General features: G+C 42.6%; 2 protein-coding genes across 3 annotated transcripts in view; one reads left to right on the top strand and one right to left on the bottom strand.

Moving 5' to 3' along the window:
• POGK (pogo transposable element derived with KRAB domain) overlaps positions 1–7,027 on the top strand; it is a 13,640-nt gene extending 6,613 nt beyond the window's left edge. Inside the window, exons 3-5 of the mRNA XM_044916415.1 lie at positions 544–642; positions 1,966–3,456; positions 5,226–7,027. Of these exons, the coding sequence (XP_044772350.1) occupies positions 544–642; positions 1,966–3,437 (1,571 nt within the window). The 3' untranslated portion in view covers positions 3,438–3,456; positions 5,226–7,027. The remainder of the gene's footprint in view (positions 1–543; positions 643–1,965; positions 3,457–5,225) is intronic.
• Positions 7,028–9,211: 2,184 nt separating this feature from the next.
• TADA1 (transcriptional adaptor 1) lies at positions 9,212–26,216 on the bottom strand. Of its 2 annotated transcripts, none has more exons than XM_021682831.1 (8): positions 25,924–26,216; positions 21,113–21,204; positions 20,780–20,845; positions 16,321–16,418; positions 14,443–14,652; positions 13,025–13,176; positions 10,882–11,044; positions 9,212–10,436 (listed from the first exon to the last, which is right to left on the bottom strand). In XM_021682831.1, the coding sequence occupies exons 1-8, from the start codon at positions 25,995–25,997 to the stop codon at positions 10,284–10,286; spliced, it is 1,008 nt and encodes a 335-aa protein (XP_021538506.1). In that variant the 5' UTR covers positions 25,998–26,216; the 3' UTR covers positions 9,212–10,283. The 2 variants fall into 2 exon arrangements, with proteins under 2 accessions (XP_021538506.1, XP_021538507.1); XM_021682832.2 differs by having other exon boundaries at positions 10,291–10,436; positions 10,882–11,063; positions 25,924–26,093.
• Positions 26,217–27,889: the final 1,673 nt, after the last annotated feature.

Here is a 27,889-nt window from a genome sequence, read left to right as displayed (position 1 = left end):
TAAAAAAAAAAAAAAAAAAAAAAAAAGACATAACCTGAGAAATGTCCACACAGGTCTGGGCCTATGTTTCATATGTTCCTTAGGAGGGAAGGCAGGCCTCATTATTACCCTGTCAAGCCTCAGACACTTGGGAACATAACCCGAAAGAATCCTTTCTTCCCTCCCAGCATTGATAAGCCACGTAATTAGAATGTAACCGTTTGGAGGCATTTCCTAGTTTGCTCACATATGAATATTCAGAATGTTCAATAGGTAGTCACTGCATCTACCCACTTCCCTACTACATGCAGTTCTTTTGTTGTTGTTGTTGCTAGTACCAGCCCTCATTAGCAGAGGTCCATAAATTCCGCTGGACAGACTTATTTCCTATCATATTTTTTCTTTTAAGTATCTCTGAGCCCTTTCCCCCGTCTTCTGCATATCTCCACATTGAGAGTAGCTTGTGTGCGGGAGGGTATTCCTGAAGTATTATAAAATACTCATTTTGGCAGTGCTCTAAGCCGGTAACACACAGCTGTAACCTGTTCTATTTCCTACAAACAGAATTCCCATTCCCTAAGCCAGACATGATCACTCGGTTGGAAGGGGACGAGGAGTCCCAGAATTCTGATGAATGGCAGCTCCAAGGAGGAACCTTTGCAGGTACAATTAAACCACTCCAGCATCCATCCACTGGGGAGCATGGGGAAGCTGGATTTTAAGTTTCCATATACATTGTGTGGGGTATTTAAGAGTAAGGCAGGGTTATGAGGCAGAAAGATGATGGGCTTTGGAATTTCAGAATCTTCTTTCTAGTGCTCCGTGACCTTAGGCCACTTCATTCACCTCTCTGAGCCCCCTTTTCTTCCTCTGTCCGCTGTGGGTAATACATCTCAAGGTGCAACCTTGAGATGTGCATGAAGCACTTTGAAGCTTGTATGGCATTTGGTCCAGTGGGTGAAGGAGGCCACCTCCGTAGTGCGCCATGTACCTCTGAAAACCAAGGAAAATAATGTGACGAAGAATGTGGCCAGGGTTATTTACCCTGGTTTCTTGTCCATTTCATCTTGGATAGAAAAAGCAAGAACAAATGTAGTACATATGTGAGCAGATATGTCTGAGAAGCACATGGTCCTTTATCAAGCATCATAGTTAGGAGGATAACAGTTGGCTAAATACAGGTTTCAAGGAGCCAGTGGTTTTACTCACCTTCTCTCTAGAGCTAAGAGTTTAAAATGCCATATTTTATTGATTCTAAGACATTTTCCCCCCACCTTGTTAACATCTCTGAAGTTAAGAACACCTCTTAGAATTAATGGCATTTTTTTTTTCTTTTTTAATAGTGTATCTTGCAACTGATGGCATCTTAGTTTTGGTGAGAAAGGATAATTTCTCCAAGTACTATTCAGTTTCTGTGACCACCTTCTAAATACACACGTACAGTGAAACCCAGTTCTGACATTGGTGTGAAGGAGCTAGTGTTCTGCCTTATAGGCTTAACTGTGCTAAGTATGGTTTTGCGGTAGATTTTCTTGGTTTAAGGAATGTGATTCGGGCCATGGTGTATCTAAATTCTGTACTATTATATGGTAGTATGGGTTATATTTGGTTTTCCACCCACATAAAAATATTTTGACCCAAACGTGGCCCACAAAACAATTGTGTGATCTGAGTCAGGTACCTGTGTTCAGTTCCCAGCTCTGGCACTTTCTAGCTCACCTACCTTGATGCCTCACTTCACTTCTGCAGCTTTATCTGCAAAGCGGGAGTAATGATACATAGGTGTTATGGGAATTAGACGCAGTGATCCATAGGAATTGGCACAGGAGTAAGGACTCTTAGGAAATGCTTTCTGTTATTAAGGTTACGGCTTTGGGTGGACCCTCAGATTAAGATATTCTTAGCATTTCGACCCAACAAATCAGGGAATAGGCCAGAAGTCATTTTAAGTACTGACCTCTTTGCCCCTCCCTGTTTGTCTCCCAGAAAATGAAGAGTCTGATGTCAAGCCCCCAGATTGGGTGGGTCCGATGAACGCCACCCCGCAGTTTGCTCAGCCCCAGCACCTGGACGGGTTTGGCCTCCGCCTGCCCCGGGACCTCACAGAGCTGCCCGAGTGGAGCGAGGGGTACCCCTTCTACATGGCCATGGGCTTCCCGGGGTATGACCTCTCGGCGGACGAGATTGCGGGGAAGTTTCCGTTCAGCAGGGGCATGCGGCGCAGTTATGATGCGGGGTTCAAGTTAATGGTGGTGGAATATGCCGAGAGCACCAACAACTGCCAGGCTGCCAAGCAGTTTGGAGTGCTGGAAAAGAACGTTCGAGACTGGCGCAAAGTGAAGCCACAGCTCCAGAACGCCCACGCCATGCGGCGGGCCTTCCGCGGCCCCAAGAACGGGCGCTTTGCCCTGGTGGACCAGCGTGTGGCCGAGTATGTCAGGTACATGCAGGCCAAAGGGGACCCCATCACCCGGGAGGCGATGCAGCTGAAAGCGCTCGAGATCGCCCAGGAAATGAACATTCCGGAGAAAGGGTTCAAGGCTAGCTTGGGCTGGTGTCGAAGGATGATGCGAAGGTACGACTTGTCGCTGAGGCACAAAGTGCCCGTGCCCCAGCAGCTGCCCGAGGACCTGACCGAGAAGCTCGTCACGTACCAGCGCAGCGTGCTGGCCCTGCGCAGGGCGCACGACTACCAGGTGGCCCAGATGGGCAATGCCGACGAGACGCCCATTTGCCTTGAGGTGCCGTCACGGGTGACGGTGGACAACCAGGGCGAGAAGCCAGTCTTGGTCAAGACGCCGGGCAGGGAGAAGCTAAAAATTACAGCGATGCTGGGTGTCCTGGCAGACGGGAGGAAACTGCCGCCGTACATCATTTTGAGGGGCACGTACATCCCCCCCGGGAAGTTCCCCAGCGGCATGGAGATCCGCTGCCACCGCTACGGATGGATGACGGAGGACTTGATGCAGGACTGGTTGGAAGTGGTGTGGCGGCGGCGGACGGGCGGGGCGCCCAAGCAGCGCGGGATGCTGATCCTGAACGGCTTCCGCGGCCACGCCACTGACTCGGTGAAGAACTCCATGGAGAGCATGAACACCGACATGGTCATCATCCCGGGGGGCCTGACCTCGCAGCTGCAGGTGTTGGATGTGGTGGTCTACAAGCCACTCAACGACAGCGTGCGGGCCCAGTACTCCAACTGGCTTCTGGCCGGCAACCTGGCGCTCAGCCCCACCGGCAACGCCAAGAAGCCGCCCCTGGGTCTCTTCCTGGAGTGGGTCATGGTTGCCTGGAATAGCATCTCCAGTGAGTCCATCGTGCAGGGCTTCAAGAAGTGCCACATCTCCAGCAATCTGGAAGACGAAGATGATGTCCTGTGGGAGATTGAGAGCGAGCTTCCAGGGGGAGGGGAGGCCCCCAGAGATTGCGATACTGAGACTGCGCGGGAGGGCAACTGACACCCGGGGGAGAACTAAGGTAACCAGGCAGGCCCAGGTGCACGCTTGGCGCCTTCACTGACAGCCCTGTTTGTGTTCCACAAACACCCGCCCTCTTACCATCCTTTCCTTCGGTTCCAAGAACTCTCAAGCCTATGGTACAGTACCACAGGTAACAGGCCCTCGGCTGCTCCTGGATGTCAGTCTGGTGTCGCTTGGCTTGCTTGTGGGGGTTTTGCTCTGAGGCCTGGCCCCGGGAGTGCTTGTATAGTACATAAAACGAACAAAGAGTGAGCTACCGGAACATTTAATCTGAGAGCCGTCATGCTCAAATTATTTGGGCCTGACATTGCTCAGTTAAACAAAGTTTTGCCCGAAAGCCAACTTTCTTCTTTCCCTTACAAATCATGTTGAACATTTAGGGCCAGGTGCACGGTGCTCCCTTTCACTGGCCTGTAGGGAGAACGCAGTGATGTCTCGAGAGCACCGTGTGCTACGTGCCTCAGCTCAGTCCTTGAGCGGTCGCAGAAGCCCGCTAGGACATGAGAACTGCAGCTTAGGCTGGCTTTTCCCTAGGAATTCAGAAGTGCTTTAGAACATCCTCTTCATCTCATAATGACCTTCACATGGGTGGAGTGAGCAATTGCAATAATTTCTTGTAGTCCACTGAGGTCTGAAGGGATTTCTAAATTGAATGCACCAAAAAAAGAAAACAGGGCACATATCTAGGACTACAGTGAGGACTAGGACAATAGGCCTGGAATTTTCGGAGTTGACTATAGAAGGGGAGCAGCTTCAAGAGGAAGCGGGGAGTGGGGACTAACCAGCAACACCAGTGGAGGCGAGCCTACTCCCCCCCCCCCCTCCCCCCCCCCCCCCCCACACACACACATACACACCTTGAGATGGGAGAACAGCCAACCAGGTACAGTGGGGGAGCAAACAGTTCATCTTACCCTCTCGCTCTCCTTTCCCTAATTGTCAATTTGTTTCCCAGAGACACAGTGTTTAATGTGAAAGGTCATTCCTTCCTTTACAGAGGACCTAAAACTATCTTGACATCTCTTCTTCCTTTTGTAGCATAACTCCATGGTTCCATCCTACTTGCTTTTTTTCTCCAAAGGAAATGCTAACTGAAGTCTTTCATCCCTCTCCTCGCTGTGTAAGTGCAGGAGTGACTTCTGTCTCTTTCCCTGCCCCCAAGTCAAAGTGGACTCGTACTGCTGGACTCCAGTGTAATTCTGAGACCCCTGGGTAACAGTGGCGCCAAGGAGGAGTTCTTACTGTTACATTCAAATCACCGAAACTGCTTCCCTGCCCCTCATGTCCCCTACCCTGTCCCTCCACAAACTCAGCCTCCCTTTTCTGCTAACCATTATACTGACTCCATTGGAAAGCAAACTTTGGATTATAGTGAGTTTTTCATTCTTTTCTCATTTTACCTTTCCCCCCCCCCCATACATTTTTTATTTTCTAAGCTCTTTGCTACCAGGAGAGGAAAGGGGAAAAAAAGACAAGGGCTAGGCTGCAGCTGTGAAGGTGAGCATTTACGTCTATCAACCGTGACCTTTTGCTCATCATGACCACCAGTTCCCTATACAATAGCTGCCCTTTTGTGAATGGAAGAAGTGATAGAAGTAGTTAGGGATGCTCAGTAAACAGGAGACCTAGGAGGGGACAGATGGGCATAAAACTGCCTCTCCTCATCTATTTGGAAATCTGACTAATGGAATAATTTTGTTAAAATGTGTATGATTTCTAAAATCCAAGGGTTAATTCACACTTAGGTTCTCTCTGTTTTTGAAACAGGTGGGGAGGAAAACCCTCAAGAAGATTCCTCAAAGTGTGGATGCACAGGGAGCCGCAAAAGGCCACAGGGCTCGGAACAAGCCCACGTCTGGACAGCCGCCTGTGTACCCCATCCTGCAACATAGCCCAACCCCGCCCCACATCCACAAAGTGTCAGAAAAGGTGTCTGGGACCCTTGATTTCAGCAGAGACATGATTAGGGAAGAAACTGATTCTGCCCCATTTTTTGTTTTGGAGATTAATCCATGTAAATATGAATGAACAAAGGTATTTCCTGGAGAAGAGACCGTTTGTTCAACACCAACAAGAGACTCAGATGGGCCCAACTCCACTGGTGTCCTTTCTGTGGAGCAAACCTCAAGTAAATGTTTTCTTTTGCCTTTAAAAATGCTTCCAAGAGTAGAACCTATGCCCACACAGGATAGGACTGCAGAGAAGGCTGTGTGGAAATGAGTCATTTATGTGTACCTGCTACTTACGTATTTCCTCTTTTGGAAAAATGAGATACTAATGATAACAAGATTCAGATAGACTGGCCTGGTGCCGGCAGATGGCTTTTCTACAGACTAGGTTACAGTAAGATACAGGTTAAAATAAACTGCTGTTTTATTTATCTTCCCAATCTGGTTGGCAGCTAGAATTTTTCAGGGCCTTCTTTAAGGGCCCTATTTGTCATTATACTTAATGACAGGGCAGCATTTAGTACACGAGCTTTTTCTCAGGCTGCCTGCACAAGTCACCATGAATTATCTGCTGTCTACATGGTACAAGGCTCATTGACTCATCTGATACTTGTTTTGTTGATTTCTTTAGTATTTTTATCACAAGGGTATGAGAGGACATGGGCCTTTAGCCACAGCCGTTTCAAGACTTCTAATCTCCTTCTACCCTGCAGGAATAGACGGAAGGTCTTTGAATTTTTACATTATAGTAATTTGCATTCCCACATAAGTTGTTATGAAAACATTCCTTCCAAGCTATCTGTACTACAAAAAAATATGCCAGGACCTTATAGACAAGGCCATTGCTAAAAATGTCATTCCAATGTCAGATCTGAGTAACAGGCTACCGTAACCACTTTTCCTCCCTGTAGACTCAGCTCATTTATATATTATACTGTTCTTGGCCTCTTGAAACACCTATTTCTACTCAGGTACTCATTTTCCTATTAGTGATTCACCTTAAAACCAGTTTTCCTCCAAGCAGGGGGGGATATTGCACTTAGTTTCTGGTATCTGAATAACTTTTCGGTATTTGAATTGTTTCCCCATTTGCTTTCACCTGTACTAACTCTTTGTTATCTCAAATGGCATCCAAATCCAGCTACCTTTCATTCCAGTAGTTTCTATCCCCTCCACTTGGATTTAATTTGTCCTCCACTGTCCTGGTTCCTGGCCCTTCCTCTTCATGTCCTGTTTTACTTGTTTTGGGAGCTTAAATGATTTTATAAGACCTAATTTTGGGTTCCTGCATTGGAGCCATAGTTTGCTTACAGAGAAGAGTAGAAAATGGGTTCAACTCCTATTTCATTCCAGCAACATCTTCTTGAGTCTCATCATCAGCTGATAGATGATGCCTTACAGGTTGCAATAGCACTGGAACTTTCCTAGAGTAATGGCTGTACTGTCAGGGTTTTTCTGGGCTCATTCTTCCACTGACTTAATTATGAGCTATGCTTAACAGAGTCCCAGTACAACTATTTTGCAGAATGGCTATTACCCTAGAGTTACTATAGCACATATTGAGACATAGTTGTACTCCCTAGTAGATAGAAATTGACCCCAACAATAAACTTTGATAATAAAGACAATAGGCTATGGTGGTTTTATTATTTACCTGCTAGCATTGTGAAAGGTCACACCTCAAACTATGATTTACGCTTTATTCTCCATTCACGTTGGGGGGGGGGGTGTGTGTGTCTGTATGTAATATCCTTGAATCAAAAAAGTGTTCATGGGATGGCAATATAAATGTTGGTGTCTGAAGACAAAGGAAAGAAAAATTACATACGTGGTTTTAAACTGAATTAAAAGTCCAGGGTGAGGGGCTGGGGGGAGGCCTGGCATGCATAGCTTTTTTCTTTCTTTTAACAATTTTATTTATTTGAGAGAGAGAGAGCACAAGCAAAGGGAGAAGGAGAGGGAGAAACAGACTCCCTGCTGAGCTGGGAGCCTGACACAGGGCTCAATCCCAGGACTGAGATCAAGACCTGAGCCAAAGGCAGACACTTAACCACTGAGCCACCGAGGTGCCCCATGAGTAGCTTTTTTCCTCCCTCAGTCATGTTTCAGATGCTCTCAGGGATGGTACGTTACCAAATCACATGAAGGAAATCCATAAAGGGATATTAATCTCTTAAATGAGTGAAGGCATGCTAGCAAGTTGATGAACAGAGAAGAAAACTTAGTATCCTGTTTTCATAAATTTCTTTAAAAATGAAAGCATGAAGAACCTACATGCCCTTTCATGGTGTGCTTTTAGTCAAATTAGTCCTGACAATTTACTGTGCCCATAGATTCAATTAAGTAAGTAGTCTACTATCCAAGAATAATCCAGACATTTTTCCTTTTTTTAAGCCATCAGAATCAAGTGCTGAACCAATTTGTTGGCCACAGCACATTAAGTCTGACCCCTAAAACCAAGCTTCCTTACCCTTATTCTACATCCTGGAGGCCTTTTAGCAAGAGCCAAAAATATGATAGAACACAGGCATTTATCTAATGGTCAGAGTAATCCTTTAGAAGTTAATTGTGGCGGGGCACCTGGGTGGCTGTCGGTTAAGCGTCTGCCTCCGGCTCAGGTCATGATCTTGGGGTCCTGGGATCGAGCCCCGCATCGGGCTCCCTGCTCAGCGGGGAGCCTGCTTTTCCCTCTCCAGCTCCGCCATGCTTGTGTTCCCTCTCTCTCTGTCAAATAAATCTTAAAAAAAAAAAGTTAATCGTGGAGTCCTGATGGCTTCAGGCGATGGTGGGGGTGGTGGTGTCTGAGGACGGGCTGCTTGGTTGATCACAGCAGGGGGCGGTCAAAGCGATGAGAATGTGTGCTGAGCCAGCACTCTGGGTGCCTGGTATAAAGTAAGGTGGGCCTTATCAAACCTGGTTTTACATAGTGATAACACCTGGAGCTAAAAGACAATTACTGACACTCCTGCAGGAAAAATCCGCTGTCTTCTGAGTCTGAAATTACCTGGTTTCTAACAGCTTTTTCCTCATGAGGAGAGTTATTTTTCTAAATGCTTGGTAATAAGCAGTCACGACTTCACTCAGGATCTCACAGTTGGCAACAGAGTTGGAGCCAACCTCTGGTGGAACAGAGGTGTTCAAATCTTTCAGGGGCTCTCTTGAAAAATCCTAAGTATCCCTCTACCTTCAACCCCATCTTTCCACTTTACAAAATGATTCTTGAGGAAAACCGGCATGGAAAGCAGATTTCCATGAAGGCCCAAAACATGAGGCAAAGGGAGTCCTCTGGTATCCTGTGGTCCCACCAGAGTAGGTGACTGTACAGATGTAGGCCACGTGCTAGAGAGCAGCAAGGGTCTGGACTTCCCCGGAAGCTATCACTGCAAGAGGCAGCAGGACATGGCTGAGGCTCCCGGCTGTTCTCCATGGAAGAACCCATGAAATCTCACACACACTTAGCATTAAGTCCCCAGATGTACAAATAGCCCAAAACAAAACCACTACATTCAGCTAGGTATCAGTCCAAATTCTTCTAAATCTGAAAAATGATCTAAAACTCTGAAGGACTTTTCAGACTTGTGCCAAGAACTGAAACTAAGGTGTTCAATTTTTCTCTTTAGTCTACACATCACAAAAGGAAGAAATGACATACCTAAGTTGGAACCCGTTCTTTAATCTTTCTCATCTAGCACATTCCTCTGAAAAGTCTGCTAAGATCTCATAGAGCAGGGCTTTTCAAACTTCTGTAGGAGGCAGTATTCCTTATATGTTTACTTTAATAAATACACAAAAGGAAAGTTTTCTCCCAAAAGGTTTATTTGTCACATTTAAAGTACAAAATCAAATACACAGATCCAAATACTGAGCCATGTATACATATATATACATAAACCACTTAGACCTACACAACCCATCTGTACATTCTAATATAACCAATACTATCTTTTGAGTAAAAAGCATCACCTCTAAAAAAACAAACTTTGTTATTAGTAACACTGCCAAATGTAAATTATTTTCACTTTATCATTTGATAAAGGAGAGAAACAGATATTACATAGGAATTGGGGAATTTCTAAGTATAAATCCAGTATGTCTACATGGGCTTTTTAAAACATGTTCTGTAGGAATAATCAACAGATGAACTTGCCAATCAAAGTCTTTGGGCATATTAACTATAAAAGAAACTTAAGTTATGAGAAAAAAACTTTGTAAGGTTAATTAATTACATTCCAGGGTTTTTATTTTGGTTTTTAATGCAAAGAAAGGACTTTATTTTGTCTAACAGCACAGCATTTCTAGGTCCTATTTTCTATGGAGTTGTAATGAACTTTGGGGGAGATACCTCTATCTGTTAAAAATTAAACTGGTCACTAAAGGAGGTATATGATTTTTAACACTGTGTGGATTATTTTAACCAAAATGCAAGAGCACAGTTATTTAGAAGAAAGGCAGAAATTTTAGGCTTGCTGGATACAGAAAATATGCTGTCACTGAACACACAGATGTCCTGCTGATCATGGAGACTAAGTTATAACAGCTTCTTTGTTCTAGGAGGTCATCTACCTCACATGCAGACCACAGGATACTAAGCCTCAGATGCCTACAAACATCTCCATTCCGGGCACAGAATTTTATCAGTGCTTACTCCCGTAACTGGGAACACATATATACATACAGAGATATGGGTCATTATCAAAGTCAGATTTCTATTAATGGCTTCACAGTAGCAACACAAAATGTACTCAGTGTCACATTTCCATAGGAAAATTTATATTTACACTATACACTTCAGTCTTGAAATGCGGGCCCAAAAAACATTCAATTCTCAATAACCAATGAATTTGCTGAGGGTCCCGTACCCTCAAATCACCCTAATTCAGCAGAGCAACAGGCCTTCCTTGGCCGCCAGGCGCTGGCGGTGGACTTTGTCTTGCTGCAGTTCTTCATGATTGGGATGCCACAGTTTCATGATGATCCTTTCAATGTTGAGAGCATATACAGTATGTGTAGGAATGACTTCCCTGTGTACCTGTGATTAGAATATTCGCATGTGTCCAATTACATGTCAGTATATTTATTTTTCCAACATACAAAATTAAGAAGGGTTATATCAACAAAACACTCACACAAAAGATGCACAAACCTATCAACTATGAGCCAGAGCCTAATGAAGCTCCAACTAGATAACAAGAAAACAAAGAAAGAACAAGCTTCTGAAATAGGAGTAAGGGAACAAAAGGATGTTTTTCCTTTTCTTTCTTTCACGGGGGACATGGGGGCTGGGACAGGTAAGTTAGGAAGGAGGCCTGGGCCCTGGATTTGAAAAATGAGGGTAGTATTAATCGTTTTAATGACAAACTAAAAACTGAAAACCAAAACCAGGAAGAGGAAAAGCTACTGAATATCTTTGTAAACTCAAAGAAACTCTGCACCTACCCATAAATCTAGGTCAGCCTTAAGGGGCGGAGAGTTACCTGCAAAGCTTCGAACAGGTCGTACATGTTGACTGGAGGCACCGATGCGGGGAGAGTGTCCCCCGAGCAGGCCAGCAGGAGTGCAGCTTGCTGCTCCGCGTCGTCTGGGGGCGGGTGAGAAGCTGGGTTCAGACCAGCACACGGAGCAGAGAAGGCTGGAGGACTGAAAACAAAGCCAGGAACTAGGAAGGAGACAACTGAGCAACTAGAATAGAAATGGGCTTTAATACATCTTATTAAAAATATCTTAAAATGAAAGAGAAACCCAACTACAAACCCAATTATTTTTTAGCTAGTATATACATGAGTAGCCTGTAATTTTAATTTTCAAAGGCAGCCCATCTGTCAGGCCGGAAATGAAATGTACAGCAACTACACTTACACTCCTCTCTCTACAATGTTAAAAATATTTACTAAGCTCAGGATACTGAGCCAAAATGGTCTCCTGCCCTTAAAGTGCTTCTAGTCTGGGGGAAAAAAAAAATAGACCTGAATTAAAGGAAAACGAAATTGAAAAACTGACTTGGGAGAGGAAGATAAAATGTAACTGGAGACAACAGGATTGAAAAATAACATGCAAGGAAAGAAGATAGAGCACAGAATAAGCAACAGGCAAAAATGGAGGATGGAGAAAATCCAAATCTTGCCAATTTCCCAAAACAGGACCCAGATATAGTATCAGCAGGGAAGTCAGGCATAATTTTTAAGTCCTAACACTGTAGGAGATGACCTATACAATTCTGAAGAACTTCCAGGAGGTAAAACAACAGTGAGGAGATACCTCAGACAAAAGCCCAGGCGGGGTATGAGCGTGGGTATGGGCATCAGACAAAGGCAGCCCTGTTGGGGAAACAAGCAGCCGCCAGCGAGGCAGAAGCCCTCCCGGGACTGGCCAGTGGGGGAGAGAGGGCAGCTCTGGAGGCCAGGCAGGGTCAGAGACATTGCTCCCAGCATTCAGCCACTAAAAGGAGCGCCCCCCCGCCTGCTTTTTTTGGTTTTATTTTTTCTAAAAAAGAATGACAAAAGAGAACAAATACCCCTACACAGATAGGCCTGAATGAGACTGAGAATGGAAATCTTCACATTTGGTAACCTAAATATAAGTAGTGAACCTAATTTAAGATGGTGCTCTTCAAACTGGGCCTTGTGAGCCACGGAAAGGTCTTTGGCCATGAAGGAGGCCCTGGTACAACCCCTCCGCGTGCCGTCAACACCTTTGCTATGTCCAACTCTCTTCTCGGCTTTCCCAGCCTTCACGCTTTCCTACCACATCTCCTACCTTCCTTTCCTGTTAGTTCTGCACCCTCATCACTCCCACCACCCTTCCCAGTTACACTTTTCTCTCTGAACTTGTACCTCCCTGTCATCTCCCTAACCAACCAGATAACTGGCACTCAAAGAAATTCAGTCACTTCAGTTACCACAAGAAAAATTACATCATTGCTTTTTCTTTCCCAAAGCCTTAAAATTTGGACTAAATTATTTGCAGGGAAGGAAGAAAGGAAGGCGGAGGGGTGAAAAGAGACAACACATGGATGAGAAGAAAGGTAATCCAGGTCATCTCATAAAGTGATGACCTAGGACATTACAAGTCCTGGGAGCCCTCCGTGGAAGGTGGACAGAGGAATCCCAGAGCCTGGGGCCGAGACCGGGTCTGCCAAGAGCAATCTGATGACACTCAGCACAGGCCACTCTCTTGAGCTACAGCTACAGAAGCCACATAAGGACGTAGAGAAACACCTCCCATCCCTCCTCCCGCCGTCAAGATACCCAACGTTGACCCAACAATCACAGGCCATGCTTCTCACTGAGGGCTGGCCCACTTCTACCACCAGGCAGGTGCTGCCCCTTAGGAGCCATCAAAACGCACCGCCTCAGAGAACCATTCCATTCCACCTCAGAAAATGGGGGGCACTCACATTAAACCACATGTGGCAGCCTCTGCAATGTCACTTCGGATAAACAGCACCAAATAATTCACTAGTTATGCAAGGATGCAACTTAAGAAAATAAAACTGCACTGCTCTCAAAGGTACTTTAGACTTTACAGAAACATAATAACCAATTATTTAACAGGGGTCTAACACGTAATAGTGTAGCAACTAGAAAGAATGGTTGCGAAATCACAAGAAACTTCATATACCTTTCTATTAAGTTGTTGTAAGCTACTACACTATTCTTCAGGTATGGCTGTGGGGTTACATTACTACCAAAGGCATATTTAAAATGACCATCACGTAACCGATAAGCTTTCCTTCTTGACACAACTGATGTCAATATATCTTTAAGGTGATTCTGTAAAAACAAGAAAGAAAAGAAAAATAGCATGAACTCCTGTTTAAAAGCAAATCATAAAACTTCCATTGACCAAAAAATGTTTACTAGCATTTAGTGGATGGAGATATGCGACGGGCTAGCATATGATGGAACCAACTGAAGGTTTACCAAAGAGCCACAGAGCCACACCAGAGTAGGAGGGTATAGGAAAGAGGGAGGTGTGCTATTTTTCTTTAGTTCTAGTTAATATGGGCTTGCTCTACATGAAATTTATTTAAAAAGTTATTTATATCTCTAAATTGGCTCCTCTCTCAAAACAGAATTTTCAGATAGCTTTAAATAGAAGTACAAAAATAAATACATGAAATTTTTAAAAGGAGGCAAACTACCTTGAAATCTGGTTTAAAATAGGAAAAAAGTTTCAAGATCTAAGATTTATTGGTTATAATGCCCAATCTACTAAAATCCTTGCATCAAAAGAACGTTGGCTCTCTCAAAAGCCACATATAGAGCAGATATACAGGAAATAAGCAAAAAATTAGGTATTTAATATCTCTTATGAGAGCCAAGTACATAAGAGAGGAATGGAAAATGTCTGTGAAAATAAAGAGACAGAGCTGGTCCCAGTCCACTATTAGTAACAGGGGAGTTTTCAACTATACCAGTAAGATCATCTCATATGATGAGGACTTAATGATATACTCTGTCATTTCCACACACAAAATTCATCCAATGTTTACAACTTCATGATCTATAGCTATTATGATTTTCGAGGTACATGTGAGGAATTGGAGGCCCCAAGTATTGGGAATTACCCAGTATCGCCTGGCATACCTGTACACTATAGAACCCAATATATTCTGTCAAATAACTAAATGAATAAAGTGAATGGATCAAACAGTGTGCTGAGGCAAGAATCCCACTGTTTAGGCACGAAATCTAATGCTCTTTAAATGCCGTGCCACAGCAAACATCAGTGATTTTAATCTTTAGGATTCTCAATCTTTTTTTTTTCCCCCTTAAAAACTGTTCCCCTGTTAAATTAAACACCAAGTTAAGCAGAAGTGTTATGCCATAATTAACCTCTCTGAAGAGCTTAGTCTGTTCACTGAAGGCAACTGCCTGGACCATGAGGTGTTTCTCTCCTCAAAAGAAAATAATTTCAGGATGACAATTCTGAGATGGCGACATTTTGGTTCTTTTCTTGCAGTCCCAACTTTCAACAACACACACAAGCTCGTTACATCCAACCTGTAAGATTGTTTCTGCCACCAGCAAACCAACCTCCACCGCATAGACAACCGCTGAGACCGCCTCCTCGGTGACGTTGTCCAACCCGTGCTCATAAGCAGTCACTATCATCCTCCCTTCAAGCTGACCCCGAGTGGGAAGCATCATTGTGTGGGAACAAAGTTTCAAGTCATCATCATCTTGGGGATCCTTTGCCACAAACTGCTGGGCTCCTGAGAGGGGATTTTGAGGCTGGAATCTATGCTATGGGTAAGAAAACTTTTCAAAATTATTCATCACAGTGGCAAGTAGTAAGACAAACAAAAGTAACCAATTTATTGGACTTGAGATCCCACAAATTAATGCCACCAAAGCCATACCACAGGGGTTAAAAAAAAAAGTAACTCATGCACAAATAATCACAGATTCACACCCATTACAGAGTAATAATGAAGACATGAATTAAGGGGAATAATGGTAGTATATGCACAGTTTATTCTATTCAATTAATACCTTGGTAATCACAGAATATATGGCTCTGTGCTAAAAATTACAATTAGGGGAAAGGAGAAGATATAAAACTATTTTCAAACAAGTCAGAGCATTTTAAGTATACTCGTAAGTAAGTTCTGAAAGTACAAATATATAGTAATACTCCAATTATGCTCTAAAAAGCCTAGCCAACCAACATGACAGATCTAATAACAGGTATTCCAAGAGAACACCAGACTCTGTAACTACTTTATATCATCTTCTACTTAAAATCCTCAACACACAATCTCATTAAGACACAGTCATTCTCATTATTTAAAATAGTTTTTTCTCAGGGCGCCCGGGTGGCTCAGTTGGTTAAGTGCCTGTCTGACTCCTGATTTCGGTTCAGGTCATGATCTCAGAGTCATGAGATTGAGCCCCAAGTAGGGCTCTGCGCTCAGCAGGGAATTCGCTTGAGATTCTCTCTCCCTCTGCCCCTCCCCCTGCTTGCAGGAGCGCGAGTGTGCACACTCTCTCTCTCTAAAATAAATAAATCAATCTTAAAAAAAATAAAATAAACCAGTGTTTCTCAATCTTTTCCCACCCATAAAGCTTCTGCCTTCCTCGGGTAGACTCAGATAGCCCATCTGTATTCTCCTTCATCAGTGGGAGATGTGCTGTTGGTAGCGAACATGACCTGTCCCTGTTTGAAGTTTGTATTACAAAAGAAACACTGGCTGTTTTTCCATTTTCCAAGTATAAAACTGTATTTTATAGCAAACATCCCTTTTTAAACCAAGGTATGCCTCTCTGGAGATACTGATGCCCTCCAGATTGAATATGATTGATAGAAAGCACAGAGCAAAGGTAGAAACAAATGTTTGTTGATGTTAATCAATAAACCTATCAACACCCAGTCAAATCTATAAAAGGAATACTTTTGAGAAACTTCCTTCCCCAAATACAAACAAAAAAGCAAGTTATTCTAAAATGTTTACAAATTTTATAGCCAAACGCCTTCATGACTTCTCTGCTGATCCCCAAAGGCTCAGGGCCTAGCTGGGCATCACCAGGATCCTACCGGAGGCCTCCAGGCATGCCGGAGCCACGGAACAGAAGTCTTCAATGTAAGAAACATTATTCATTCCAGAAAAATATTTAAGAGGAGAAAGAACACAGGCATACTTTCTGAATCACTAAAAAATCATTAGGTACTAATGAAAACATATTAATATTTATGTAATAACAAACTAGAATTATAAAAATTCAGACACTTGGGACTCACAGTCTTTGAAACTCTTATCAACTTCAAATACAGTAACATTTTTCCTCCTTGAATCATGCCCTTTTTTTCAACTCTACTACCAGTATTTTAAGATTTATTTAAAAACTAAAGCCAGTTTCATCACACCAGCATTTAAATCAGTTGTTATCAAGATCTATTGAGTAACAACCTACATCAAATTTCTGACGAACAGAAGAAAGCTTTTTCTTCCCCTTTGGTTTTCCAGGTTTAGCTGCAGAACCCCCCGTCCAGGGCAAAGATCCAGCACCCTCTGTGAGAGAGAAAAATCATAACCATAAGAGAAAATAATGACAGTTGTCAACTGCCAAGTTTGTTTTCATTTTGGGCTAAAAAAGTATGGAATGCTCAAGTAATGAAAATAAATAATAAATGCTTAAATTCAGATCTTCTCTTTCTACTTTCTAAACAAAAGTATGAATCCTCTCAAATCACATTTTTTTCAGCTGTTACCAAAATTATTCCTTTATAAAGACAAATTTGTTTTCCATATTTTAATTAATGTTTATTGGGTGCTTTGTTTGCTTATGAGTAGCAGTAGTATCAAAAAAGTAGGACAGAATTTTCTAGTTCAAAATGGCAAACAGAGCACATGAATTTATCTCCTCTCTCTTCCAAGACCCCACTAAAAATGATAATAGTGGAAAGTAAACAGCACATATCCACAATGGTGACAAAAAGGAAGATGAGTGAAACAAGATGAGATCTCAACAAATTTCAACAATGAGCTAAAAAGGTGCTGAATTACAAGCAGACACATGGAAGCCGTAACCCAGCAGAACCCAGGCTAGGTAAGGTTGGGAAATGCAGAAACCAGTCAACCTATGTAGCAGAAATCCACAAAAAATCTGGATTTGGAGAAGGTAAGTACAGTGGAAACCAGGGAGGGATCAGTAAAGCTAAAAACAAGATTAATGGAAGGGCTATACTAAAAATCATCTACACAAACCCCTTCCCTCACCACTAGCAGTGGGCTCAGTACAAAATAAAAATGCAGGGTCCTTTGTTCAAATATTTACAATTTTAAAACAACCACAGTAGAGCACTAAGCCAAGTATGGGGTCCTTCTGAGTTCATGGGCAGTTCATAGGCCCCAAAGCTAGCCCTGCTCACGTCCATACATAGTGCAGTATTTATAACAGCAGGGGGAAGGGGGAGAGGGGTTAAGAGAATGAAGACTCTCCTCTAATTAAACTGAACAAAATTTCTGGGATTTACTAAGGTAGTTGGTAGGGATGTTGGCACCCTAGAGCACAACTCTCTGCGTGCTGGCATTTGAGAGACACCAGTTTAGCTGGCCTCCCGTCAGCTCACTCTAAAACAAAATCCCCAGGCATTGTATGCTTCATTCTTTTTTTTTTTTTTTTTTTAAGATTTTATTTATTTGACAGAGAGAGACAGCGAGAGCAGGAACACAAGCAGGGGGAGTGGGAGAGGGAGAAGCAGGCTTCCCGCCGAGCAGGGAGCCCGATGTGGGACTCGATCCCAGGACCCTGGGATCATGACTTGAGCTGAAGGCAGACGCTTAACGACTGAGCCACCCAGGCGCCCTGTATGCTTCATTCTTAAACATGATCAGCAGACATTTGACGATAATCTGTAACATGATCAGAAAGACCAAGCTAAACAAACAGAAAATAGAGGTCCCAGATTAAAGAATTCAGGCAACAAAAAGGACCTCAAATAATTTCTAACTGGTACCTTCAGAGAAGTTTGAAAAGATGTATATCCATAAAACAAAAAGAAGATATTATAAAAATTGCCGAATTAAAGAATGCATTGGCAGGGGGTGGGGGGGGGCTCGGTGGCTCAGTCGGTTAAGCGTCTGCCTTCAGCTCAGGTCATGATCCCAGGGTCCTGGGACTGAGTCCCACATCAGGCTCCCTGCTCAGCAGGGAGTCTGCTTCTCCCTTTCCCTCTCCTTCTGCTGCTCCCCCTGCTTGTACTCTCTCTCTCCTTCAAATAAATAAATATTAATTAAAAAAGAATGCATTGGACAGAAAGATTGAAAGAGTTGAGGAAATCTCACAAACACAAAGCATTAAGACAGATGTCTAAAATCAGTAAATCCAGAAAGAGATTTAAGCTCCAGTGAGGAGCTATCAAAGTCCTACCAGAAGAACAAGAAACAAAGTAGTTGTCTTTGAGAACAAGTCTAGGAGTGGGAAGAAACTTTTCATTATCAGACCTTCTGTATCATTTCTTTCTAACCCTAAGTGTATGTATATATAGTTTAAAGAAAAAAAAAAATCAAAGTAATCCAAGCTCATTACAGTACACTTGAAAAAATTACCCCCAAAACTTTTATAAGACAGAAAAAAAAAAAAAAACACCACTCATCATCTAAGCAATGACATTATTTCCATCTTGATGTTTTTTGAAGAATGAGTTTTTAAAGCTTTAAAAAAAATACTCCAAGTTTGTCAGTTAAAAAAAGGGCTGTTTGGACACTTATCATGATGAGCACTTGAGTACTGTACAGAAGTGCTGAATCACTATATTGTACACCGGACACTAATGTAACACTGCATGTAAACTAGAAAGGAGTTAGAAGGGGCGGGGGGAGAAGTGCTTGGGAAGTCAAGTTCCTCCTCCCCACCTCGTCAAATGTCTCACTGATGAGGACAGCCAATCACAGAAGGTTCCCAGAGAAACCGACTTGTGCTGGATGGCCTGGCTGTTAGGTGTTCACATTCCAAACGAGGAGGCAGAGCACAGTGAGGAAGGACTGACTGACTGACAACAAGGACAGTTTTCCAGCGGCAGGCAGATTTCAGTGGGAATCCAACACTTCCACTTACTGGCTGGATAAGGTGTCAGTTAAGTTTTGCTTTCATTTCTTTTTGTCTTCTCTGAAGTTTGTTTCCTAGTCCATAAAAAAAGAGGCTAACCCTTACCCTAAAGAGTTGTTGCGAAGTTTAAAAAGAGCGCACAGTGTCTGTTGCACTGCGGTCACTCGATCAGTATTATTAAAATCATCCTTCCTGCCTAGCTTAGAACAACAGAAAACCCATCCCTAAGTATTATACATACAAAGAACTATTTCTCTATTTCACTTTTAATAGAAATCATCTCTTTGTCGCCAGCAACTATTAATTTCATTTTGAGGAAATATATTCTGGGTGTCGGACAGAGAAATAACCTCTCAAATTCCAAACGTTTCATCATTTATTTTAAAATCACCACTAACAAACATTCCTGAATATCAAAGGCTTTATTTAGTTAGAATCAGCCACTTAACATTTACTAACACCACTTCATATTTGTTCGGCACTTTTTAATTTCAAGGGCACTTTTTCACATGTTCTTTCGTCCGCTTTTTTATATCTATCTATACGGCAAATGTTACTGTATTTTATAAATGTGAAAGCTAAGAACACCCAATAATTAACTATACCACCTAAGCTAGCGGCAAAACCTAAACTTGAACCTAAGTCTCTTGACTCCTATCAACCAGGGTTTTTACTCCCAATCATACCACTCACCTTTTGCACATATGCCCCTTTAGAATATACCTACGTAAAAAGCAAGGTCTAGTTCTCACAATGTTGGCTTTCCTGATCAAATTACATTTTACACAAAGGAGTGGACCATCTTTCTGATCTCACTAGCTGAAGTCCACCTCTATCTAAAGAAAACACAACATCAGAAATCTGACACATGTAACAATGTACAGCAAGGGGCAGTGTGGGCTAAGGGAAGCAGCCCCTACTAACCCCACTCTCCATAAACAAATGCTCACTGTTCACCACTCTACACCAACGACAACTTCTTGGAGTGTGCAGGACTTGGACTTGAGGAGATTGTGTCTATATTCTTTATCACACAGTAGAGCTTAGCAGAGAGAAACAACAGAAAGTACTAGTAGTCACTTCTACATAAAGATGACCGTCACAATCACCATGAGTCCTTTAAAAACAAAAATATTCAACTTAATCTACAGCAGGAGGTACCTATAAATCCAAGTTTTTAACAAGAGCTCAGGACAAGTTTAATTGTAAGGCAAATTTTTAATGTATTTAATTCTTTATTTTTGACTACTTGATTAAAATAAGATGGTTGAAAGAAGTGACTTGCACCACTTAAGCTCCAAAAAATTAGGGGCAAAACAGTCACTGTTTCTCTCTATACCTATCCAGGGTGAAGTGGCAGAATTAGCTTCTACCTACCTCCCCCACAAGCTGCAGCTCTAACCTTCCAGGTGCTACTACCTTACTTGAGAATACAAGTGAAAGTCCAGGTTTTCACCATGTGGTTGCCCCTCCACCGAATCCTACGTCACCTTCCCTCTATTGTGGAAACTCTCTCCTAACACTGGCTGCCCTCAGCTTCTCCATCCTGACCGCCCACCCTCTTCCTCACTCGTCTTTCATTTAAGTAACTGAAAATCAAGCTGAGTGGACAGTAAAGACCAAAAGTCAATATAAGCTCAGGGAAATCACCTGCACAAAGGTTCTATAAAACAATCTGTACCTACATAATAAATGTTTTCTTCTGAGCAGTTCAAAGACCATTTCATTTGCAAACAACAGATGTGTCTGTTAAAGGAAGCTAAAGCCCAGTGCTCCATGGCTTTGCTAACTGACATCCCTGGAAATATTTCCACTCCCTTACCTGGTGTAGACACCAAAATCTGACAACGCGTAAGAATAGCCAGGAGGAAATCGTTGTGAGAATGGACTGAAAAAGGGAAGATTGTCACAAATCAAATACAAAATATTTAAAACATAAGGAAACCATTATTTGACTTTGGATTATCCCCTATCCTGCCATTCTTTACACTTTAAATATCCATATTATTAAAATAATCTTACACACCACTAAAAACCCAATTTTATTTTTTTAAGTGAGAAGACTACAAAATGTATTGCAATTACTTATTTGCCATTTATTCAAATCTGGGAAAACTTCAGAACAGTAAAATAACTCCCCAGATAATTATTTTACCATTATCCTGTGTGAGAAGTCTATGAGCTTCAAGGTCAAACTCTTCTTTGCTGATCTTCTGCTTGAACCACAACTTTAAGTTAGCCCAGTATCTGCAAAGGCAGAGGCAGTATTAAGAACCAAGGGGTCTGCTTCCTTCCCAAATTCACTTTACCTGCTCCAAAACCCAGGGAAGGAAATTTTGCATTCCCTACTGAATAATGAGCTGAGTTGTGCTCCTCCCCCCAAATTCATATGTTGAAGCCCTAGTCCCCCCAGCACCCAGGAAGTGACTGTATTTGGAGACAAAGCCTTTAAAGAGGTAATTAAATTAAGATGGCGTCTTCAGGATGGGCCCTAGGCCCATGTGATGGGTATCCTTGTAAGAAGAGATTAGGACGGACACACACACATACACACACACACACACCAGATAGTGGCCAGAGATTAGGACACACACACACACACACACACACACGACAGTGGCCATCTACCTGCTAAAGGGAGAGGTCTCAGAAAAAAACAACCCTGATGACACCTTGATGTCAGACTTCAGCCTCCAGAACGATGAGAAAACAAATTTCTGTTGTTTAAGCCACCCCATCTGTGGTATTTTGTTATGGCAGCCTTGAAAACCAATACGCCTAGGAATCAGAATACCAACAGAAGGAGAAGGAAGAAAAGTTTTTCCCAAAAGGGACTGACAGGTAGGCCCATAATTGGGCTCATGAATCAATCAGTCAAAAGCCACAGCTGTACCTTTCCTTCCTCTCTGTTAACTTTCTAAAAGACCTACCCTCCAGAATCCTACATTTAAGATTTATATTTTAAAAGTATTATTATTAAAAGTATTAACTTTTAAATATTAATTTCAAATACACTAATTTTCTAATTATTAACTATAGTTAATAATACTGTATTGTATATTTGGAAGTTGCTGAGAGATCTTAAAAGTTCATAAGAAAAAAACTTCGTAGTATGTATCATGACGGTTTTAACTCCTTACTGTGATGATCATTTTGCAATATATTTAGAATACTTGTTATACACCTGAAACTAATATAATGTTATATGTCAATCATCCCCCAATAAGAAAAAATTATATTTTAAAAGGTGTATGTGTTTTATGGGTTTGGAAGTGGTCATTAATACTGATCCTGGTAACCTCCTTCCTTTCAAATGAACTCAAGTTTTAATCTAACTGGCTGAAGTATTGAGTACCTAAAACACCTCACCACAAAGAAAATACCTGTGGATATGAGAAACTTAGTGGTTTTTAAAGTGAAAACCAACCACTAATCATAAAAGGTACCAGTTAACTAGCAGGAAAAAAAAAAAAAAGATTTGACCCTTTATACCTTAATATTAGAAATAGGAGTAAAATACGACTTTTCACATCCACAGCCTTTGGTTCTGTGTTTAAGGAAGCTGCTCCCTGCTCATGAAACAGAATTAAAAATTACTCAGTCCATGTCTTACAATCACTTTCAATTCACACTTAGCTACTTTCTGATGCTCGAGTTCCTGACAGAAAAGAAAAAAAAAAAGATGGTTTAATGCTCTCACTGCCTTATTACACCCATGGCAGGGCTTCTCCTGAACACAGATTAGCTTCAAGTCATCTTAGTATGTGTCTCTGTATCTAACCAGCCATGTATGAATGTAACCTCATGCAAAGCTTTGGGTTCACATGCATTCTTTTTTTCCAGGAGAAAACTATAAGCTTTAAGGGAGTCAAAGTTGCCCAAGACCCATTTCACTCAATAGCAAAATATGTTTAGTTTTAGAGTTTGGCACTACTTTTCACCTGATACTCCTACACTCGTTAGTCAATAACTTCCCAACAATGGACACTTAAATGCTTTTTTTTTTAAAGACAGGAACAATTATGAAATGAAATAAAGCTCCACAGAAAAAACAAGTCTTTTCCAAGCCCATTCTATCCAACAAAAGATAGTAACAGGAGACAAATTTCGTTACTTAAAAGCCCCGTGTCACTATTTTACAAGAAAGATGCAAATGTATTTGTATTTTGAGTGTGAACTTGTAAGTAAAACAAGGCTCTATCAGGAAGCTCTACCAACATGATACTACCTATCTTCTCCAATGGCAAACTTTCTAGCCCAAATAGCGAGCATCCCTTCCAAGATTTGGAAGACCTGCTCCCCAATCCCGGTCTCTGTGTTACCTTGCTGTATAGCTATGAACAAATAACTGTTTTCCTCAACAGCTGGGGAAAAAATTAGTCAACCTCTATGAAGGTGAGGATGATGGAAGAGAAATGTAAGTGGGTCAGACTAGGAAGCACTGAAGATACTTAGAGAAAACTAAATAACGTGATCAAGTCACCAAAAAATCCAACACCTCTCTAAACAGGACACTCTCCTGGGTACCACACAAAGTGAGTAAATTGGCAAAGGCCATGTCCTTCTAGAAGCTGATGTGGGCATGCAACCTGACGTAAAGGCACTTGGACCACTAGATAAATAGAAAACAACTCTTCTCTGGATTCCTTATACACTCACTCTGTTCTACCTACCACCAAGGACCATGTTTGAATAGCCAAGTTATATAAACCAAAGCAAACTACTCATGGAAGAAATATGAGAAAATACTGTATAGCAATATTATAGAGTGTTCAACCAAGAGACACTTTTTAAGGAGCAGGGGGAAAAGACAGTGAGAGAATGGAAAAATACAGAACAACACTGTGCCATTAACTATTCCTGGCACCAAAGCATATTTTGATTGCATTGTTAGTGGAGATTCACGATACAGATGCACCAAATTCAGCCTTAGCACCTATATTTGACCAACATCTGATAACCAGCATTGGCCTTTAAAGACCAAATAGGAAATATAACTTCAAATTTCTGGCAACCCTGTGTGATATGTGTGGGATCACAGAAGTCACCATCACATCTAATCAGTAAATCACACACAGCCAGGTCTTGCAAATTTATTAGAGTATGGAAATACTTTCAAATACTTTAAGCATCCTAGACATAACAGTAAAAAGTCAACTGTGCTTAAAAATGTAAATTTTAGCAGTGTTACAAAAGTAACAAAGTATAGTATTTAATGAATTGTGAAAACTGTTAATTTTACCTATTAAAATAATTAATTTTCAATTAATTAAGCAAAGAAATTGACAGTAAACATGAATATTAAAATGTAATTTTAGGTAGAATACTTTATCTTTGGGAGTCAATAAATGTTCAGAAAAATTAAATAATGATGCCAAAATAATAGATTAGGATTTTAATGCTAGTGTCTGTAGAAGTTTAACATTCATAATATTAAAATAATCTTTAAGAATTATATTTTGTTTGGGGCGCCTGGGTGGCATAGTTGGTTAAGTGTTAGACTCTTGATTTCGGCTCAGATCACGATCTCAGGGTGACACTGAGCCCCAGGACAGGATCGGGATCAGTGTTAAGGCACGGAGTCCGCTTAGCATTCTCTCCCCCCCTCCAGCTCGTGCTCTCTCTCTCTCTCTCAAATAAACAAATAAATCTTTAAAAAAATTATATTTTGTTTCTAGTTATTGTTTAGGCCATGAGTGTTTCAAAAAGTCTTACATGGGAATTCTGCATATCTTGCCAGGATAAAAAGCAGAATGTCAACTCCACCACCTCAAAACTTCACAGAAAGGAAAAATTCCAAAATGATGTATGACATCCAAGTAACTTCAATCTAGTTATAACAAAGAATATAAAGAAAAAAGAGAAGAAGAAAGTGTCCCCCAAATGCCTTGCTCCTTCAGCAACATTTTTGAGTGACCATCTACTGTGTAATGCAAATGTGTGGAATATCACAGAAGCCACCTAGCAGCAACAACGCAGGCATTACAATTTTAAACATTTAAAATTTGCTTCCTATATTTTTAAAAAATAAAATTGTAATAACGATTCATGTTCTGAAAACTTCCAAACTCGTCCTTGTACTTCAGAAATACATTATTTGGCTTCGGCCTTGGCTGAATATTGTTCGTACATCCCGCCATTCAGCATGTGCCCTGCCTGCGTACTCGGTCCCCCGCTCTAGCCCAGGTCTGGCTGGGTGCAGGTTCCTTTGGAACCCCTTGTAAGGTTTCAGTGCCAGGAATCAGGCACGAGAGGCCTAGCGACTCTTGGAAGAGTTCCATAACCTCTCTGGATCTCAGTCTTCACATCCATCAAACGGGAGCAACAACTGTACCTACCTCACATCTCTGTTGTGAGGCTTAGATGAGACAGGACATTTAGAGCGCTTAAAAGGTGTTCAAATAACGTCCGCTACTGAGATCATCACTGTAACCGCAGTGGTGCTCGGCATGTTACCGGAGGGTCTGTCCGCCTTCCGAAATTGCTGTCAGTGCTCTACAACGCAGGGTCTACACATCCCCCGACCTCAATAAGCTTCCGCCTCCAAGAAGCCCTCCAGGGGCGGGCCGCCCCGCGCGGTGCCCGCTCCAGCCGGGGCGCGTCGGGCTCCCGGTCACTCGGCCCGGGGCAGGCCTCACGCGTCACGAACTCAGCGCAGGGGCCCGCAACCGTTCAGTAGGCCCTTGGGCGTGGAATGCGCCTCTCCCGCCCCACCCCGGGCAGAGAGTCCCGGGCGAAGGCGCCCGCCCGAGCCCCGAGGGAGCCAGGGAGGCCCGGCCCCTCCAGCTGGGCGAATACGGGTTGCACGCCCGGCTCTGGCCCGAGAAACCCGGAGGCCCCGCCGCCCGCGACGCGAGGCACCACAGGCCTCGGGGCGGCGAGGGGTGTCTCCAGGGCGGGTCGACAGCCCGAAGCCAGGGGAGCACCGGCGCGGAGACCTGGAGGCTGCGCCAGAACAGCTCTTACTGTTTCACGTTGTCCCCCAGGGCCTCGCTCAGGTTCTTCTTGGCCGCCTCCAGCTCGCTCACAAAGGTCGCCATTGCTCCCCACGTCTCAGCCCGACCGCAGACGGCTCTGCCACAGTGACCAACAACCGAAAAACCAATTCGGCGAGAGTCGGCGCTGGAGGCTCGGTCGGCTCCGGTCTGTCCCGCCCCCAGTCGCTCAGAAGACGTTTATTTGGTTTTCGGCTCCGCCCGCCTTCCTGAAGAGAAAGTGAGGAGGCAAATTCGCTGTTTTCTCAGTCGTCCTCCTCCCGCCCCTTCGAGTCACGTGATTCGTTTCGTAGGGCCCTCCCGCGCCCAACTTAAACCCGAGGCCAAACTGGCCTGCAGCGACGCCTGCAGGGCGGGTGCTTCCCAGCTCTTTCAGTCTGTTACCTGCTGGGCAAATTCCAAATCCGGCCTTTCACCTAGATGAGTATCTTCCCCCGCAGACCAAGAAGTAAATACTGTATCAGTTTGGTTCTCTTTCCTTGCCTTAATTTTCGCCAAGCACTAATCATGTACTATGCCCCTTAATAGATTCGTCTCGTTAATTTTCTGCCTCCTCCAGCTAAAATGTAAGTTCTATGGAAACGGGTTGTGTGTTTTAGTCACTGTTTCCCCCCCCAGTTCCTAGAGCAATGCTTGGCCCATACTGGGCTCTCAGTAAATATTTGCTGAGTGAATGAAGTAATTGTGAAAAATAAGGAAAATACACAGAAGGATTAAAGAAAGAAAGAAAGAAAAAGTGTTTTACCACCACCTCCGGACAAATTTTTAACTTTCTCCCCCGCCTGCCACACTCCCCATAATTTGTAATCATGCTCTATCTTCAGTTGTGCATCTTGGTGGGTTTTTTAAAGCTTGATATGATAATATAAATATTTTCCTCTGGTATTATAGTGTCTTTATAGTCATTTTAATGACAGCTTTTTAAATACCCCACAGATAAAATGTACACAATAACTTGTTTCCTAACTGTTAGCCTGATTGGTTCCATTTTTTTTTCTCTATTAAAAGCAATACTGTAATAAACTTTATGCATAAAGCTTTTCTTCATTTTGGATTATTACTTTAGGATGGAGTCCCACAAATAGAATTATTGGTTTAAATTATAAGAATATTTATAAGAGGGGCGCCTGGGTGGCTCAGTCGTTAGGCGTCTGCCTTCGGCTCAGGTCATGATCCCAGCGTCCTGGGATCGAGCCCCGCATCGGGCTCCCTGCTCGGCGGGAAGCCTGCTTCTCGCTCTCCCACTCCCCCTGCTTGTGTTCCCTCTCTCGCTGTGTCTCTCTGGCAAATAAATAAATAAAATCTTTAAAAAAAAAAAAAAAAAAAAAGAATATTTATAAGAATCTTGGTGTATATTGTCAAATTGTTTCCCAAAGGTTGAAAATAATCCTAACTGCTCTGAAATCTTGTGTAATTTCTCTACAGAGGCCTCTTCAAGCTGCTTCCTTTGTTCAGCGAATAGACAGCAACTATTATGTGCAGGGAACTCTTGTGTGCTGGATTTACAAAGATGAACAAGGCAGGTAAAGTCTTCCTATCTGTGTCATAAAACTCCAGAGAAATCTTGACTTTTTAAAAAGTAGTTTTCCACTTCTGCTTTTTCATGGCTCCCCACTGTAGACAGAAAGAAAGAAAGAAAGTCAACCACCAAGTAGGCTAGTAAATGCTTTATTCATTGTCTTACTGAGGACTATAGCCCAGCAACAGTCTTTCAAATTGCTCTAAAGAACTGCTCTGAAGCTTGTTATATATTATGTATACAAATTATGTATATAAAATTATTATATGTACGTAAGGGGAAAGGGGTACATGTGCTTGCAAGCAGATCTCCAAATACTTGTGCGTCACAAGGTATAATTTTTTAGAGTTCTAAAAATGAAGGTTTACTGATTTCCACACAGATGTGAGAAAGACCCTTAAGTCATCTTAATACATTA

Source organism: Neomonachus schauinslandi, chromosome 6 (genome assembly GCF_002201575.2).
Source record: "Neomonachus schauinslandi chromosome 6, ASM220157v2, whole genome shotgun sequence".
NCBI lineage: Eukaryota > Metazoa > Chordata > Mammalia > Carnivora > Phocidae > Neomonachus > Neomonachus schauinslandi.
The sequence above is the reverse complement of the archived record's forward strand: the minus strand, read 5'-3'. Positions and strand labels throughout refer to the sequence as shown.

Coding starts and splice junctions, on each gene's coding strand:
- TADA1 (XM_021682831.1), bottom strand. CDS start 25,997: ATGGCGACCTTTGTGAGCGAGCTGGAGGCGGCCAAGAAGAACCTGAGC. Junction 13,177..14,442: donor CGGTTGTCTATGCGGTGGAG/GTTGGTTTGCTG, acceptor TTGTTTTTACAG/AATCACCTTAAAGATATATT. Junction 11,045..13,024: donor TACAACAACTTAATAGAAAG/GTATATGAAGTT, acceptor CTTTGTTTTCAG/TCCTCCAGCCTTCTCTGCTC.